This window comes from Mesocricetus auratus, unplaced genomic scaffold (assembly GCF_017639785.1).
Source record: "Mesocricetus auratus isolate SY011 unplaced genomic scaffold, BCM_Maur_2.0 Super-Scaffold_100008, whole genome shotgun sequence".
Taxonomy (NCBI): Eukaryota; Metazoa; Chordata; class Mammalia; order Rodentia; family Cricetidae; genus Mesocricetus; species Mesocricetus auratus.
Window position 1 is genome coordinate 56,504,643 of NW_024429192.1, and position 16,926 is coordinate 56,521,568.

At 45.0% G+C, this 16,926-nt stretch overlaps 1 protein-coding gene across 22 annotated transcripts in view; it reads left to right on the forward strand.

Moving 5' to 3' along the window:
- The window catches only part of Kalrn (kalirin RhoGEF kinase), a 597,009-nt gene that overhangs the window by 53,763 nt on the left and 526,320 nt on the right, over positions 1–16,926 (forward strand). For 3 of the 22 annotated variants that reach the window (XM_013114479.3, XM_013114486.3, XM_040750873.1), the window contains exon 1: positions 2,789–3,351. The exons of 4 other annotated variants lie outside the window; for them this stretch is intronic. In XM_013114479.3, the coding sequence (XP_012969933.1) occupies positions 3,276–3,351 (76 nt within the window). In that variant the 5' untranslated portion in view covers positions 2,789–3,275. Of the gene's footprint in view, positions 1–2,783; positions 3,352–16,926 lie in introns of those variants that run through there. 15 more of the 22 variants (XM_013114478.3, XM_013114481.3, XM_040750874.1 and 12 more) reach the window with 11 other exon arrangements.

A 16,926-nucleotide genomic window follows, 5' to 3' on the forward strand; every position in this document is an offset into this window, starting at 1 on the left:
AGTGGTCCCAGTTGTCCTGGGAGGTGAGTGGAGAAGATGTGGGGTGTAATTGGTTCTCTCCTCCCTCGCTGCTGCTTGCCTTCTGCTCCATCCACTTATGCTGGCTTTATCTGGTTGAGAACACAGTGTTTTTCCCTTGGGCGGGTGAAAAGATGGAGAGAGAACAGTGCCAAGAAAGGAAGAAGGAACACTGAAGAGAAGGGAACACATCCCAGTTAAGATACCAAGTAGCTGCAGCGCAGCCAGACAGGCAGCATCCCTCTGCAGTGGATGGTGCTGCTGGCCTGCAGTCACTGACTGTCAGTGGAGTGGGCTGAAGGAGCCACGCCAACAGGAATGGCTGTGCTTGCTTTGACTATGGTGAAAGAAGGAACCACTGTGTCATCACTGTTCAAGACAAAACAACAACAAAAACCTACCTAATAAGGCCTTGTCCTGGCAATAGCCCGTCCTTTCTGATTGCACTACGGCTGAATGACAATCCTAGCAGTCTCTTGGAACATTTTATTCAACTTCTAGAAAGGCGTTTTAAAGGAAGGCTTATGACGCTCTGTGGGAATAGTAGAAATGAGCAGTGGTGGGCTGTGGAGCACCGAGGAGCCCTGGTTAGTGGATTGAAGCCAACTGAGAATAAAATTCCAGGCTGAATGGGTTCCTCCTGGGCTTGACCCAATGGGTGATGCTATGTTGTTCCAGGGTTCACTGTGTGCGGGGGAAGTGCTTGCACCCATGTTGTTCTTTACTAGTCTTTATTCTCTTTTCTATGGAAGTAAGGATAGCGTTAGCTTCCTTTTCTAACCCCAGCATCAGCACCAGGAGAGCATTGCAGATTATACATGTGCTTATAAGGGCATGCGGGCTGCCTGCCTGCCTCCCAGGTGATGTTGCTCTTCCAGAGCCCCTCTCTGTTCAGGTCTTCTGCTGTGGTAGGAATCTCACGTTTCAAGTTTCCTGTAAGTTGCACTAGGGAAAATGACTTTGCCATTCTTACTTGGAGATGTACTCTCTGGCCAACCATAAGCCAGGGTCCAAGGCAAAACTATCAAAGGTTGTTTGCCAGTCATTGTGCATCCCGTGCCTGTGGCATGCTGGCGCTGCCCTGCTTCTTAAGTGCTGCTGTTAGTCTAGCTCTCCTGTGAAGGAGAGGTGCTGCATCCTATCTGGACGTGAGCCCCAGAGACCTTTACAAGGGGGAGGCAGATCACACCTATGTATCATTTGACGAAAATTTTTAAACTTGTTGGAACACGGGTTTGGCCTTCTGTAGACAGGGAAGATCATTCTTGTCCAGCAGACCTGGCAAGGTTGTTTGAGTCCAAAGGAGCTGACAGATGAGAAAGTACTCTGTGAGCTAAAAAGAACAGGCCACGTGTGAGCAATGGATTCTTGTTACTCACAAAAGGGGAAGACTGTGGGTCATTTCTCTCTGAAGAGAGGAGGGGGCTTTGCATTCTTGTGTAAACTGCTCACAAGATTCTTGTCCATTTAAGGCAGTAACAAAATTGCACTAACAGAGCATAGCCTCTTGGGGGGTGAGGACTCTGCTGTGTCCCACAGCTGCCCTTTAAGAAGGCCTGCTGAGGCAGTAGGGATGCTCGGCAGGGACAGGGGGTGGAGACTGTGGCTCTGCTTATTTCTTCCTCTCTCCTAGTTTCCCCCACAGGCCTTCTGCCTAGTCCTTCAGAAACATGCACACTATTTACCTTAGAGTCCCAGGAATGGCAGAGGCTGGAGGAGCCCCCTTCACTCCAGCTGCCCAGTAGAGGCTGGGAGGCTGGGAGGCTGGGAGGAGCAGCTGGTGTAGCCCAGGCTGGACAGATGTTGCAAGGGATGATGTGCAATGGCTGTCGAGTGAAGGTACTCTAGACCTGGAGTCCCCTCTGCTTCCATTTCTGTGATGGGGACCCCCTTTCACCAGAGGGACAGCCCTCTCAGTGTAAGCGGCCAGCCCTCTGGCTCAGCGGTCCTGAGGTGGGCAAGAGCAGAGCGTTCTTCTCCTACTCGCAACTTTTCCATGCCTGAAATAGGTGTGGTAGCAAACTCCTGCTTTCCAGGTAAGGTGGCATGGCTTTCCCAGAATCCCATGCTCATTCAGTCAACAGTCTCTGGAATGCTTCTGAGATAATGCACGGTACCTACCAGGTGCTTTGGAGGACCCAAAGGTGACTGAGGAGCATATCTGCCCCCTGTAGCTGATGGTCCAGTAAGGGAAAAGGGTCACACAAAGGAGGAAGTAGATTGAAAACGACATATAAAGGAGGGAAGATGGGGCAAGCTGCCCGGATTCTGTGCCATTTGAGTCAGGGTTTGACCCTGAGGAGGGGCGTGGAGAGAAAGGACTCTGGCAGGAGGTGCTGGATCAGAGGCATGGGATAAGGCCGCAGGGTGAGAGGCACAGGGAGCTAAGGTTCTAAGGGCGGGGGCGAAGGTCAGAGGTAATCTTTTGTCTGCCCCACTTGCCAGTGATGCCAGGGGCTTCCCTCCTTTGTGCGGAGTCTCACAGTTTCTCTGTGAAGCAAACCCCGGTCTTTCCAGTTCGTAGAGGAGAGACTGAGGGGGAAGGACTGAAGTAGCTTGCTCAAGGCCAGCAAGTGTTCAGTAGGAACTGGGGTTAGACTTGAACGTAGTACCTCAGAGCCCATGCTGCTGTCTCCTGAATAGAATCTGTGAGGGGAAGGAGGAAGAAAGGGCCAGCAAGCCCTTTTCTTGCCGTGGGGGTCTAGCAGCCTTGGATGGGGAGTACCTGAGGTTCCCACAGTGAGGCAGCCAGACTCCTGGACTTTTTGGACTGGTTCTAGAGTCCAGGAGGATTGAGCATCTGGTTTCCCATTCATCATCCTATTGGAAGAGTCGCTGGCCTCTGTGTGGGAGGCACAGGAAGCCAGTATGGTAGGAGATACTAGAAGGAAATTTTAAACGTGGTCTCGCCTGTGGATTTTCATTCCCAAGGCTACTTCAAACCTTGTTACTGTGCAAGAGCCCTCCCTGACTCCCTCCCCCGCATCTCCAACCTCCCCTGGGGTCCATGCAGGCTCAGTCTGCACACGGCTGCGTTGTTCTGCACTTGCTCCTTTGTTGCTGTGAAACGGGCTCCCGGCACAGTCAGCTTCTGTGTGGGAGGACTGGTGGCTGTCTTTGCAGGCAGGCATTTGCTAAGAACAGGCTGCGTGTGAGCCCAACACCAGCGAATCTGGCCTGGAGTCGGTCGGTCAGTGGTGGTGGTGGGATGAGGCTCTGCCCTGGAGACTGGCTGTGAAGGATGAGTTCAGGGTGGGATGACGGACCGCTTCTGGGACCAGTGGTATCTTTGGTATCTCCGCTTACTTCGGCTGCTGGATCGAGGTATCCTGAGTGGGTATCTGGTCGTGTGTCTGTCTGTGTATGTGTGTATGTATATAAGCATGTGTGTGTGTGTGTGTGTGTGTGTGTGTGTGTGTGTGTGTGTGTGACATAGACACGGAGAAAGGGAAGCGAGGGGGAAAGAAAGAAGGCATGGAGCAGCAGCAGGTAGCAAACCATGGCAGATAAAAGACAGGCTGCTTTTCTGGGGACCTATGTGACCTAGCTGCGGATGGGGAGCACAGAGCCATTTGGGGAGAAGCTGTACAACACAATCACGTTTCTTGCTGGGTTTTCACCAGGCTCAGTGTCGTAGTCAGGCAACTTAAGCTGCATCTGAGAAGTGACGCAGAGAGGAGACTGGTCCCAACAGTGGAAGCTGGGGCTTACCTATGCAGACTTCTATTTCAGCCCAGCTCTGTGACCGTACATGGACTTGGGTGTTCATCTGAGCTTGTTTCCCCATCTGTGAAATGGGCATTCTGGGACCTGTCTGCCCTATCATGTAGGAATTATTTAACCCCTGCATGTAAAACATACCATCATAGCTAGTGTGCACACTAGGTGCTTAGCAAAAGAGAAGTTCTTCAGTGACTGTGTTTGGCATCATGGAGCTACAGCACTTTTCCTAGGGACAGCTCCCTTTGTGGACTGTCTACAGATAGAGCCTGTGTGGAATTTGTGGTTATGAAAAGGAAGAGGGACAGCTTGACTTTTCAAGTTACTCTGACCTTAATTCCATTTCATCTCATTTATTAATATAATCAAATCCTCTGGTAGTAACATGCAAGTCCAGACCTTCCACTGTAAAGAAAGGCCACTGTGAACTTTGTGTAGTAATTGGTTTATAAAATGTGGAATGCTGTGTTTGAGAGCTTTGGCTCCTTTAAGAAGTTTTGGCAAGAGTGAGACAAACTCTTTGATGAAAGATACGTCTTGGAAAGCTCTGCTACCTACCCTGAACTGTATCCCCACCCCCAATCAGGGGTAGTCTCAGGTACACCAGGAGGCAAATGCTAGGTGCAAGCAGAGCCGCTCAGGACAGATGTACCAAGACCTTATCGGGGGAGAAATCAAAGATGGAGGAACCCAAGCCAGCATACTCGGGAAGCAGGCTTTCACTAGCACTGAGAGATACCCATAGCAAGCCAGACTTGAAATGAGGATTGAGAAGGGAGCCAGGACTTTGTAGGTAGGGATCATAGACTGGGAAGGGTAAGAAAACCACCCCTTTTCTGTGTGATCTCAGGCAAGTCATTACCTCTCAGCGTCCCTGTGCCTCCTTTCCTCCCACTGCATAAAGAGATGCCTATTGTACTGGTGCTGGTTTAAGGGGCTGTTGTAGGGGTTAGGTGAGAGGCTGCAGATGAAACCTATCCCAGTGCCTGTCAGCAACAAAGTGCCCTTTGACTGTTAGGTCTCATCAATAACACGCCAGTTCCCGCTCTCCTGCAGGCACCTGGGAAAGACAGGAACAGGTGATGTGCAACAACCCAGAGCTGAGTAAGCAACTGAGGAATTGCTAGCGACATAGAGAGCATTTATATTTTTGTGAACAGAGGCCATGTTCAGATTATCATATCATACTAATTTAAAGAAGAAAGGAGATGCTAAAATATAAACTATGATAATAATAATTTATTTTCAATTCCTATGAAATGCTGGAATCCATGAGCTGCAAACTTGTTTCAGGTACTAGTTTCATTACTTTCTAAGAGTCCTTGAATAAATAGTCTGTCCTTGGCTCATTAGACTTGGCTCAAAAATGAGAAGATTAATAATACCTACATCATAGAGTTTGCAGGAAATGTATTAGTTCCTGTAAAAGCATCCCACAATAATGGATTTGTAGATTGATTGATCCCTTAGGCAGCAGAAACTGACTCCAGAATTGTGTGTCTGTGCATGCCCATTTGGCCATAATGTATAGGCTATGGTCATTCCTGTACACAGTATCTATAGGAGTTTCTTAACATGAAGATCCAGACTGTTTAGGGCATCTGATTTCAAGGCTGGAGTGGGTTGAACATTGTTCATGTCACTCAGTTTTAGTTGATGGACAATACAGTATTATGAACAGTATGTCCACATGACATACTTGCATCCATTACAACAGGATTTTGCGTATATAGTAATGTTAGCCAGCATTGCGTAGGAAATGGAATGTTTTGCAGATTGAGCTAGCTCATAGGAAATGCTCCACAAATATAAGTTGGATGAATGAATTAATGAATTAGTGAATGATAAACCTGCCTCATAGAGCAGTGAACAAATTTCCCTCAGATCTCCATGGAGACAGAATTTTAGTGCCTTTCATCTGTTTTAGGATTTTATCTTTTCCTTGCCATTGCTGTGCCTTATGTCGCCTTGAAAGTCTCAGGCCTCAGGAAGGCAAAGAGGGAATGATGAGTTTAGCCCAGGAAATGGAAATAATGGACAGGCTGTGTTCTGGCTTGAGTTGTCTGCACATCTGTGACTGGAGGAGAAATGCGTCTGTGACTTGACATACTTAAAAGGGAGGAAACATCAGAGCACACCATGAAGCAGAAATAAACTTTACAGAAAATAACTGTGCTTTCTTACTATAGACACATTTTTCATCCCCCCCATCATTGTTCAGCTAATAGTAAGACTTAAAACTGAATCTGTTGTGTTTGAGAACTCAACTGTGCTGTATACAAGGATTTATGTGATAATGAACTGTCAGCTTGCTCAGACATTGCATTTTGATGATTTATTCTCATTAATAACGAATGCAGTTATTACTGTGTGCATTGCTGGGCATTTATCAATTCTACTGCCTGTGGTCTGGGCTTCCATATGTTGGCTAAGGAGATAGTTGGCGTGATGGAGATGTCCACCAGAGAAAAAAAGCTCATGCAGATAAGAAACACAAGAAGCAAGCTCCCTCTTAGTATTGAGTTTTGGTGTTTCTGCAGGGAACTGATGGGTCCAGTGAGGGTTTACCAGCATGTGGGAAATTCTACACTACCAGCCCATGAGATTACTTCGGGTGGTTTACAGATATTGTTTGGGTTTTTCAGCATGGTAGGTCTCTATTCTGCCCAACCTTTGAGTCTGCTGTGCTGCCCATGCTTCATCTTACCTCACCCATGCAGGCCTTCTTAACCCTAGCTGTTCCTCATTCATTAGTGCCTCATTTTCACTGTGGCCTTCTCTTCACCCTCCACCTTTCCTGTCTAAACTACTGCAGCCACAGATGTCTGCTCGTGCAGCCTCCCTGCCCTCTCAGCCTCTGCCCCTCACGCCTGTTCTTGCTGTCCTAGTACACTAGAGCACACTCATGATACCTATACCCCATTCCCGACTGCTTGTCTACTACTCTCAGTCCATCTCAAAATTTCTGTCCATTTTCACTCCCAGGCTGTTCACTGTGTCCTCTTTTCCCTCTCCTTTTCCTGCTTGCTAACTTTGATTTTCCCTTCTCTTCAGCAGCATGCATTTTCTTGTGTGCTCTCCCTCCCTCCCTCCCTCCCTCCCTCCCTCCCTCCCTCCCTCCCTTCCTCCCTCCCTCCCTCCCTCCCTCTTTCTTTCCACAGGGTCTTGTATTCAGCCTGGTGCTCTCTGAGTAGGCTAGGCTGGGTGGCCAGTGACCTCCCGGTTTCCTCCTGCCATATGCCTCCCCAGTGCTGGAATTACAAGCGTGTGCCACTACTGTGTACTGCTTCTTGTACGTGGATTCTGGGAATCCAAACTCAGGTTCTCACCTTGCAAGTCCAACACTTTATGGACTGAGCTGTCTTTCTAGCCCTTATCATCATGCATTTACTCCAATCCATTATTTAAAAAAATAAATTTCTGTATAAAATGGAGTAAATTTAAAACAATATAAAAGAAAGTATAGTGTAGAAGATTTTTGCATATGGTAAAAATGGTGTTTGGAAACATCTAAATGAGAGAATGAATTCATAACATACATTTTTGGCTGCTTGATCTCTTCTTAGGGCATCGTTTACATTCTAATGACTACCATAAAGCACTTGGGATTTCAGATCAACTGGTTCCCATCCCTCAATGTACATTGGATCATCTGAGATCTCTTAGTTCAATGTAGTTTTCACATTCTCTTTCCAGGCCCAACCCAGGAAGCTAGATTGGAACCCCTGGCAGAGACTGGCACTGGCATCTGTGCAGGTGATTCTGATAGAGCCAAGGTTGGGGACTGCTTGTTGCCATCTTTTAAAGTAATGCCAGAGAACAAAGGCAAAATGACTCTGGGGTAAAACAACAAGAGAAATGAGATAGTCACTGTGAGAATAGCAAATACAGAATAAAGAGGATGAACAAGGAACAAAATGTAAAAGAATGTAATCTTTTGGGCATGATTTGTGCAACTTTCTTTAGAAGCTATGCACATTTTCTATGATCACTTAACTAAACCTTGGGCTTCCTTCATATTCCTGGGGAAACATTTGCCCAGTGCTCCAGAAGGTTGATTGGCCCCAGCTTGCTTTAAGTTTAGAGTTCTCAGTTCTGACTGCCTAGGACGGCAGTTTGTCACATTGCATGTGAAAAATCTTTCCTTATTTATTCAAGGTAAGTTCTACTGTCATTAGGTGGGTACTGCCCACCTTCTTCTGGAAGCAGAGAAAGGATGATACCTTTTATACTGTAGGAGAGATGGGATGGGAGGGGGATTCTTATCCAAGGCCTTCACAGAGTGAGGTTCCTCTCTAGCTAAGAGTGTTCCCATCTCTCTGACTGACTCTTTTCTGTTCTCCCAACCTGCAGCATTCTCAACCATTCCAAGCCAAGGACTGATTTTGCCCAACTGCAGTGCAGGATCAAGAGGCAGCTAGCCCACATGGCCTGGCTTGTGAAAGGTCTTTGGGTGGTCTTGTCTGTACTGCTCTTGTCCCTGGTTCCTGTCACTGGCAGATGTCCTGTCTCTGACTTTATGATGGCCTAGTTATCTACACAGCTTTGACCTCTGTCTGGCCTGCACTCAATGTCTCTGCTTAGCCCAGTCTGCCACAGGCTCCGACTGTTCTCCTAGGACGGCTTTCCTGTTCTTGTTAGTGGCTGTGTGTATGCACTTGGTATGACTCGGATAGTCATTGAGAAAAAGAAGAGAGAAACACATGACACCTGTATGAAACATTTATTGGGCGATTCTCCTGTGCTGGAGTTTTTCTAATGAGAGGAGTTTTGTTTGTAAACATCTTTCCCCTCGAGCTGAAAATTCATATAAGACCAAGTGACTTTAACTTAGCTTTAAAAGTCACAGGCATATGCCTGCTAGAGGAACCAGGCCTCTTATCTGTGACAGTTTGCAACACTGTCACAGAACAACCACCTATTGTGCCCTGTCTCTTCCAGAGCCTCCTCAGACCTTTTCCCTTTGTTTCCTTTCCAAATGGGAAGCCTTCTTTATAGATGGTGGCCCACATTCCTCCCCTTCTCATTCTCTTGACTTGTATGTCCTAATCAGTCCTGTCTCCTGCTATGGGCTCTCAGGTGCAAGGTCCAGGAATCAGTGGTTCAGTGTGCTCAGTGACTAGTAATAATGTATGCCATGCTGTGTCACTGTGAGCTTTGAAGAAGTCAAGACGTGTGGTCAGCACCCAACGCCAGCAGGTACTCAGTGCTTTTCCTTTAGGATTTCTATAGTTGTTATGGAGATTAATTGCTTCTAGAGGTCAGTTGTCCCCACCATTTCTTTGAAGTTCCTTCTGGGTCACATGTATCCTAATATGAAATTGAGTAAATAATGTTAAGAGGATAGCTGAACACTCTGGGAACAAGGGATTATCACAGTCTTACTAAAGAGTTCAAAAGAGAACAGTGAGGATTTTATAATTGCTAGTATGTTACCTTGCCCTTTGGTCTACAGTACCCTTATCTGGGGCAGATCACATGGGTTTCCATTTCACAGATGGGAAGCAGGCTTGTAGAGGTAATTGCTTTGCCAAAACCATGCCAGTGCTAAGAGAAAAGCCAGGGTCTAGGACCCATGTTTCCATGTCACATGGGTTAGCACCTATGCTGACTGTGACACCTGTAGAGATTCCCTGCATCTCCATCTTCAGCATGCATGTGAAACGGTGTCCAGCTACCTCCCTTGTTGGCAGATGGAGAGGGTATCACTGTACTGCATTGTCTGCGGTGTGAGATTGCCAAGTAAGCTGTATCTAGGCCAAGCCCTGGGGGAAGGAGGACAGTGGGAGCCTCTCTTTGGAGTACTGGTGTGGGGTTTCTCAGCAGTGGGGCAGAGGTTACTGTGATAGGAGGAAAGGAAAGTATTGAGGCTCTCCTGGGGTAACATGGCTTCCCAGGGCCCGTTCTTCCATTGAGGGTTACTTAATGGTTGTTGAAGGCTGAAAGGTGTTTTCTTCCATGGTCAGAAAGTAAAGTGAATTTCAGGTGTAGTTGGTGGCTTGTTTTTCACTTTGTGGATGGAGGTGGTTTGTGAAATAGTGAAAGCCTTAGATACAGTTCTAATAGTTGAAGTAGTAGTAGTGTCTGCAGGTGTTACAGGGGCCTTTTAGGGGTTGGAGATCAGATTCCTGCTGTATGGAACTTTGTAATTCATCTCCTGAATGGATCCTAGAAACCAAAAGCTGGGGGATAGGAGCTCATAGTTTTTAGGAGGACCCAGCTTCAATTCCCAGCACCCACATGGTGACTCATACCATCTGTAACTCTAATTCTAAGAGAATCTGATGCCTTCTTCTGGTCCCCATGAGCACCAAGGACATGTGGGGTGCACAGACATACATGCAGGCAAAACATTCATACAGATACAAATAAACAAAACAAAACACCACCAACAACAAACTAGTTTTGCATCTCCAAGTCTCATAGCCCCTCTATCTGGTTGTGGGTTACCTGTAAGTAGAGTCTCTCTTCTAACTCTAGTAGGTCAAGGTCCATGCAACAATACCTACAGCATCAACTAAACACATACCAGTAACACCTACAATACTTGTGTATGATATCAGGGTGTAGTATTTCACATTGAATCCCTAGGAGGGAGTGGGCTGAATGAAGAACAGCATGCTTATTCATCCAATAAATATCTTGTAAGGACCTACTATGTGCTATGCTCTGTTTGAAGATCTGGGAATAGTGTTGAAGAAGACAGTGGACTTGTCTTCATGAATCTTTTTTTATCTAGTGAGAGGATCCACAGTGTCAACAGAATGGGCAATGCGGTGACTTAATTATGAGAGTGGCAGTCAGAGAATGCAGAACATTTATGTGGTGAGAGTTGAAGTTGGAGAGAGAGATTGAGGTCACTCTATGCTTACATGTCGGGTTATAAACAATTGGTGGTGGGGTAATAGCAGTCCATTAAAATGTATTGAATAATACTTATGTATCAGGCAGTAGACTTAGGGGCTGGGAATACCAAGATGCATAATTTGAAGTGGTTATGGCCTAAGGAAAAACTTGGATGCACGGAAGGTACTTTGCAATAAAATTGGTAAGTAAAATTAACTAGGAATGCATAGGAGGAAAGAAAAAACTATTCACCCGGAGGAGTATGTCTTTCCAGAATGTCAAATAGAACTTTGGTGAAGTCAGACATTCCAGTTAGTGAAATAGGCGGAGGCACCATGAGAGCTGCAGGGGATGCCAGGCTGAAGACGAGTTCAGTGTACCTAGAATACACTTGTGAGGGAAGTCCCAGGGAACTCCTGAACACAAGCGCCTGGTTCTGGTGGGGTTTTAAAAATGTGACTTTGGATGCATGAGAACAGCATGACAAGAGCAACAGGAATTTTGGGTTCTTCATATGTTGGGGGTGATAGAAGGGCCATGCTTACAGTTAGCTAGAAAAGTAGTAGTCACACTGAACAGAAGTTGGAACCTTGACTTTAGATCCCAGAATACCCTATTCCTAGCAGCTGCAGAATGTCTGGCAGTGGTTCCAGGGAGGGAGCAGCCGATGCAGGAGGGGCATGATTTTGTGTCAGATGCCCAGAAGTGACAGTGAAACTAATAATAGTCCAGGGAAGATAGCACAGGTTAGAGAGTTTGTGGAAGTTGGAGACATGAGAATCTATTTCTTAAGGGTAGGAGCAGCGATGATTTCAGGGGAAAGAGAGTTAGGGATCCACATGTGCAGGGAGATGGCACATGTCAAAGGGTTTGGTAGCAGAAGGCATTGGTGACGGCTTGCAACATTGTTTCAGTGCTTTGATGATGAGAAGCCAGATTGCAGTGGGAGGAAGTGGTGAGGATGAGGCAGCAGCCAGTGCATACTGTTAGTTTGAGAAATATGTCAGAAAATACAAGGTAAAAATAGACCAGTGGTTGGTGGGACATTAGGCTCAAGTGGTGGTTTTGTTTAAGAAGGGAGGCCTGAATGCATTTAAGGTTAGGGGATAGGACAGTGGCAGAATTTAGAAAATGATGAACAGAAATGGTTTTTGAATCCACTTGAAAGTAAGAGCACCGAAAGCGAATCTAGGCATTCGAGGCACTGTGCCGTTTGCTGGGGAAACAGCATGAATAAAGCATGAAGTCTCCACGCAGTTTGTCTTATGGAGAGTGAGCAGATAGCACACGGGTCAAGCAACAGTTGAATTTATAATAGCAACTTGCAGTAAGTGCTTCAAAGTCCAGCAGTGGCCTGGAAAGCAGGAATTGGCTGACTTAGATAGTGCAGATAAGTTTGGGAGACCAGAGAATGGGTACTCTCTCTGTTGGGAGGAAAAAAAGAGTACTTAGAAATTATTTCTTTTAAATAGAAAAAATAAAATAAGAAAATACTTTAACATTTCAAGTTCAGATGCCTTGTTTTTAGCAGTCAATGTCATGGACTAAGATGAGACATATGAGGACATAAGATGAGGTCATAATGTGTGACCTTACGTGGATTCTGATCTGCTTCATTCAAGCCTGCAGTCACCCTGTGATTGTAGAGAGTGCCATTCTCACTTTATATTTGAGTTAACTAGAGGGACATAGAGGACCCAGAACTGGAAAAGAGATGGTCTCTCTCTCTCTCTCTCTCTCTCTCTCTCTCTCTCTCTCTCTCTCTCTCTCTCTCTCTCTCTCTCTCTCTCTCTCTCTCTCTCTCTCTGCCTGTGTGATCACCTGAATTGCCATTGAATTAATTTCCCAAGGGTCAGCTCAGGGAGGGTTGTTGTGTGTAAGAGTCCAGTCTCTTCTTCCTGCTCCACACAAAACAGGAGACCTGGAGTGGAACATTTAAAGAAATTCAGGTGACCCATGTGTGCACTTGCTTCTGTGTGTTCTGGATTTGTGAGCAGTTGGATCTTCAAGGATTTGAACAGAGCACAGGAATGAACTGTGATGGTGAGAAGTGAAGTGCAGACACTTGGTGTCACAGAAGGAGGCTGGGGTTTGATTAGGTTGAAACCAGAAATATTAAGGCAATCAAGATCAGTGCTAAGAGGCATGGTTTGTTTTTCTTATTCTCTTTACGTCCATATTTGTATCTATCGCTAGCAAAATGATGATATAAATGGAAGAGACCTTTAATTTAAGGAATAAGGAAGGTTAGTACTGAAGAGATGTTTTAATCTGCCAAAACCATAGAGTCACTTACTAGCTGAACCAGATGTGATATCGGAAAACTCCACATTGAGGCCTTATTCCATTATATTCCTGTTTTCAACTCCATTCCACCACCTCCATTCCCTCTTTTCAGGGCTGAGGTGGGAACTCAGGGCTTGAGCATGGTGGACAAGCAGTCTACCACTAAGCTACATCTACATCTTTTTTTGAGACAGAGTTTCTGCATAGCTCAGCTGACCTTGAATTCATAGAAACACTTCTGTCTCACATTCCCAAATGATGAGGTTTTAGATATATACCACTGTAGCCAACTCTGGTTCTATTCCATTCACCTTGTCAATGTCACTGTATATATAAGACCGGGCAGACTTAAGAAGTCATGGGTTTGGGGATATCTAGCTGAGGTTCAGACTTGTAAGGATGCAGGTAAAGTTTTCAGAATCCCCAACAGCATGATGTACGTCTCTATCCTTCCTGGTGATAATCATACAGTCAGAAGTGGGGCCTCCTGACTCTTTGCTGCAGCAGAATTGTGTCCAGCCCCGGGTAAAGGCAGTGGAGTGTTTTCCCCAGAAACCCAGGAGGAAGAATTGGCATGGGGCTTTTAATCTACATTCATGCAAAATGAAATCTGTTAGATGGGATAATGAGCTCCATATTTTATAAACTATTTTAGGCCTGTCTCAAAATAAAGTACAGGGCCAGGGGTGGAGGAAGGATGTAAGTCTTGGAGACAAAATGGCATGGCTTACTCATCCTTGTTTTCATTTTAATGATTCCAACCCCTGTACAAGTCCCTCAGTGACACTGTAATGGAAACCACATTTTTTTTTCATGCTGGGAGTTTTAAGATGAGCACAGCTAAATGCTCTGAGACATAATTAAGGTTACAAACTCTCATCCCCAGGAATACACAAACCTTTCACCCAGGGGGGCTCCAGCTAGAGACAGTGTGGTTGAAAGCAGTTGAAATTATAGAGATATTTCTTCCACCAGATTCTGGTCCACCACAACCAATTTTCTAGACCTCCCCTTTCTGTCCACCCTGCTTCCTTCTCATTGCTGCCTCCTGCACATGAAATAAATGAGAGCCCTGGTGTTGATTCCTTCTCTACCATAGGGAGAGGATCCCAGATGGATTCTGCCTGTCTGCAGGAGGCTGGGCCAGGCTGGGAGCAGCATGTACACAGCAGGAGTGGGGAGCAGGGGAGCCTGGGTGCATGTAGGGAGCTGGAGGGAAGGTGAGCTTACTGCTGCTAGGTAGAAGAGATGGGGATGCTGTGCCTCCCATCCCTGGAAAACCCATAAAATCCCACAGGCTGAAAGGTCCAGTGTGAGGGCAGGTCCTGAGGACCTAAGAACGAAAGGCAGCCCCTTCTGGGTTTGGACTCAGGGGCAAGTGTCCTCTCTGCTTAGGTCTTCTTTGCCTTTGGAAGCTTCCTGGACTAGGAATGATCAAAGTTAAGTAACTAGGCATGGGCATAACTATTTTGTGAGCTCTCCCCCTTCCCATTTAAGTATCCTTGAACACCTGGAATATATAAGATAGTGGGAGCCCTTAGTACATGTAATCAAAATTTTCTTGGGAAAATTGCAATTCAGTGTTCACCTTCTAGGGAAGTCCTAGAACAAAGACAAAGAAAAGGCTCCGTTATTTTTCCCTTGGCTTCATATCCTGCTTCTGTAGACCAGGAGGGGCTTCAGCTGGGAGCTCTGCCTGGCTCTGTAGATATCTTATTATGGCTGTATTTCTCTTCTTACCCTTCCGGCCTCATATCAATAGGCAAATAGTTGTAATAACAATAAATGTCAGGAAGAAGTATTAATTAGAGCCCCTCACCCTTTTGTGTGTGCATGTGGAAGTCAGAGGACACTTTCTGTTTCTGAGATAGGGTCTGTCACTCGGCCCAGAACTTGTTGAGCAGGCTGAGTTTTGCTGGCCAGTGAGCACCAAGAATTCACAGGTCTCTGCCTCTCTGGGGCTGGGACTGTAAGTACATGCCACTGTGCCCAGCTTCTGGGGATCAAACTCAGATCCTCATGTTTTCAAAGAAAGTGGTTTACCAACTGAGCCATGTCCCACGGGCATTAACTCAGAATTAAAATACCATATATATGTGACATGTGCCACCCTATAAATGATGGCTGCTTTATTTTCCCCAAGGATATCATTTAGGATGGTGTTGGCTGCATGTAACTGAGTTCAAACTCAAAATGCCTTAAACAATAAATGTATGTCTTCCTTTCCACCTTAAGAATTTCAGAAGCTGGGCAGTTAAATCAGCAGTCCATATTATTAAATTCTTTCTTATGTAGTCTACTTAGGTTCATAAGATTTATCACACCCATGAGATGCAACAATTAGTTCATCAATTGTGGAAAATTCTTTACCAATTTTCTCCCCTTTCCTTGATTAATGTTGAGATTTCTTACTCTATCTACTGTGTTCTTTATTATTGTTTCTGTATTTTTCATAATTTTATGTCTTATGGTACAGTCTAGACAATTTTCTATCTTCTGGCTTATTAACTACCTACTTAGCTATGTCTAATCTGCAATTAAATATGTGCACCGACTTATTAATATCAATTATTGTACTATTTGGTGCTAGAATGACTAGTTAATGGTTTTCCAAATTACTCTCCTGTTTCATGAAAAACTTTTGAACACGTCTTTAATTTCTCTGAACATAGTACATTTGTTTCATAGTTTTTGTTTGATAATTCTAATGTGAAGTTTTGTGTGTCAGTTTCCCCATATTAGTTTGGGTAAAATTGACAAATAAAAATGGACTATATTTACCCTGTATGGAGTGAACTTTAACATAAGGTTTGGTTTGTGAAGTATCTAGCATATATGTGGGTATTTTTCTGTAGTCTGTTGTTTCTGGTAGTTTTCCTCATAGTGTATTTTTACTTTTGTGTTTGGTTATTTTTTATTATGTCATGTTCACTATTTTTGAGAAAGATTTTATGGGAATAAAAGTCCACAAATTATCACTGTTTATTCTGATTGACAGATATTCTCAGACAAAGGTTGGTCTGTGTTCTGGATTGACTTCTTTGGATTCTCCAGCTGTTGGCTTAGTAACTGTTGCTATCCTGTTAGTACTTGGTTGCTAATGCTTTTAAGAAGTTGACTCCAAGACCCCAATTCCTTGAAACCTAGAATGACAATGTTTTCCCCAGGACACTTTTTGTTTTCTTTTGTCATGTTCCTGGGAATGCCACCAGTCTAGTTTCACCTAAACCTAAGTGGAGTACTTGAGGTTCTTTGAAGCCAGGTCATAGGCAACTGAGTTTGGGGTTGCAGGAGAACTGGCTTATCTCCAGGGGGCTTTTGCTTTGAAGGTAATGCTGTTTCCTGAGAAGAGGCTTAGCTGGGAATAGTTATTTTGTGTGAGTATCTTCTTTGTGGGCAGGTCTTGAACTTTGGATTCTGTTTCCCCCATTCTTTCTGATTTCCCAAAGCCTGGCTTAATTGCTTTTGTTCCTTGCCTGTTGGTAAATGCTGTTCCTGTAGAAGTTACTTTCTGTTCTGGGGTCTCTTTGGATTTTCTCCTTCTCCTGGGCTCTGACCTGATTCTTTGTTGCTTTATTAGTTTTTTAAAAATATTTTCAAGAAGTTACAAATAAAAAAAATAATAAAAAGAACAGTTGTTTCCAGTTGAAGGGTTGGTCCCATTCACTCACTTATCCTGCCTTGCAACAAATGGAGAGTCTGGGACCCAAATCTGGACATCTCCATTCTACCATGCTTATAGTACCAAGTCAGCTGCTGCAACTCCATATGTTGTATGCAGAACTGACAGCCCAAAGAACCTGTTTCTACATGCATACATTCACTTAGTTCCCTTTAAGATTAAGAGAATATTGCCATGTGGTGATGCTGCATGCCTCTAATCCCAGCACTCAGGAGGCAGAGGCAGGTGGATCTCTGAGTTTGAGGCCAGCCTGGTCTAGCACAGTCAGGCCTACACAGAGAAACCCTATCTCAAAAAACAAAACAAAATAAAAAAAACAGCCTAATAGAACATTTCCTAGATGCCCTTTAGACTGTTTTTATTATTCAAAGGCC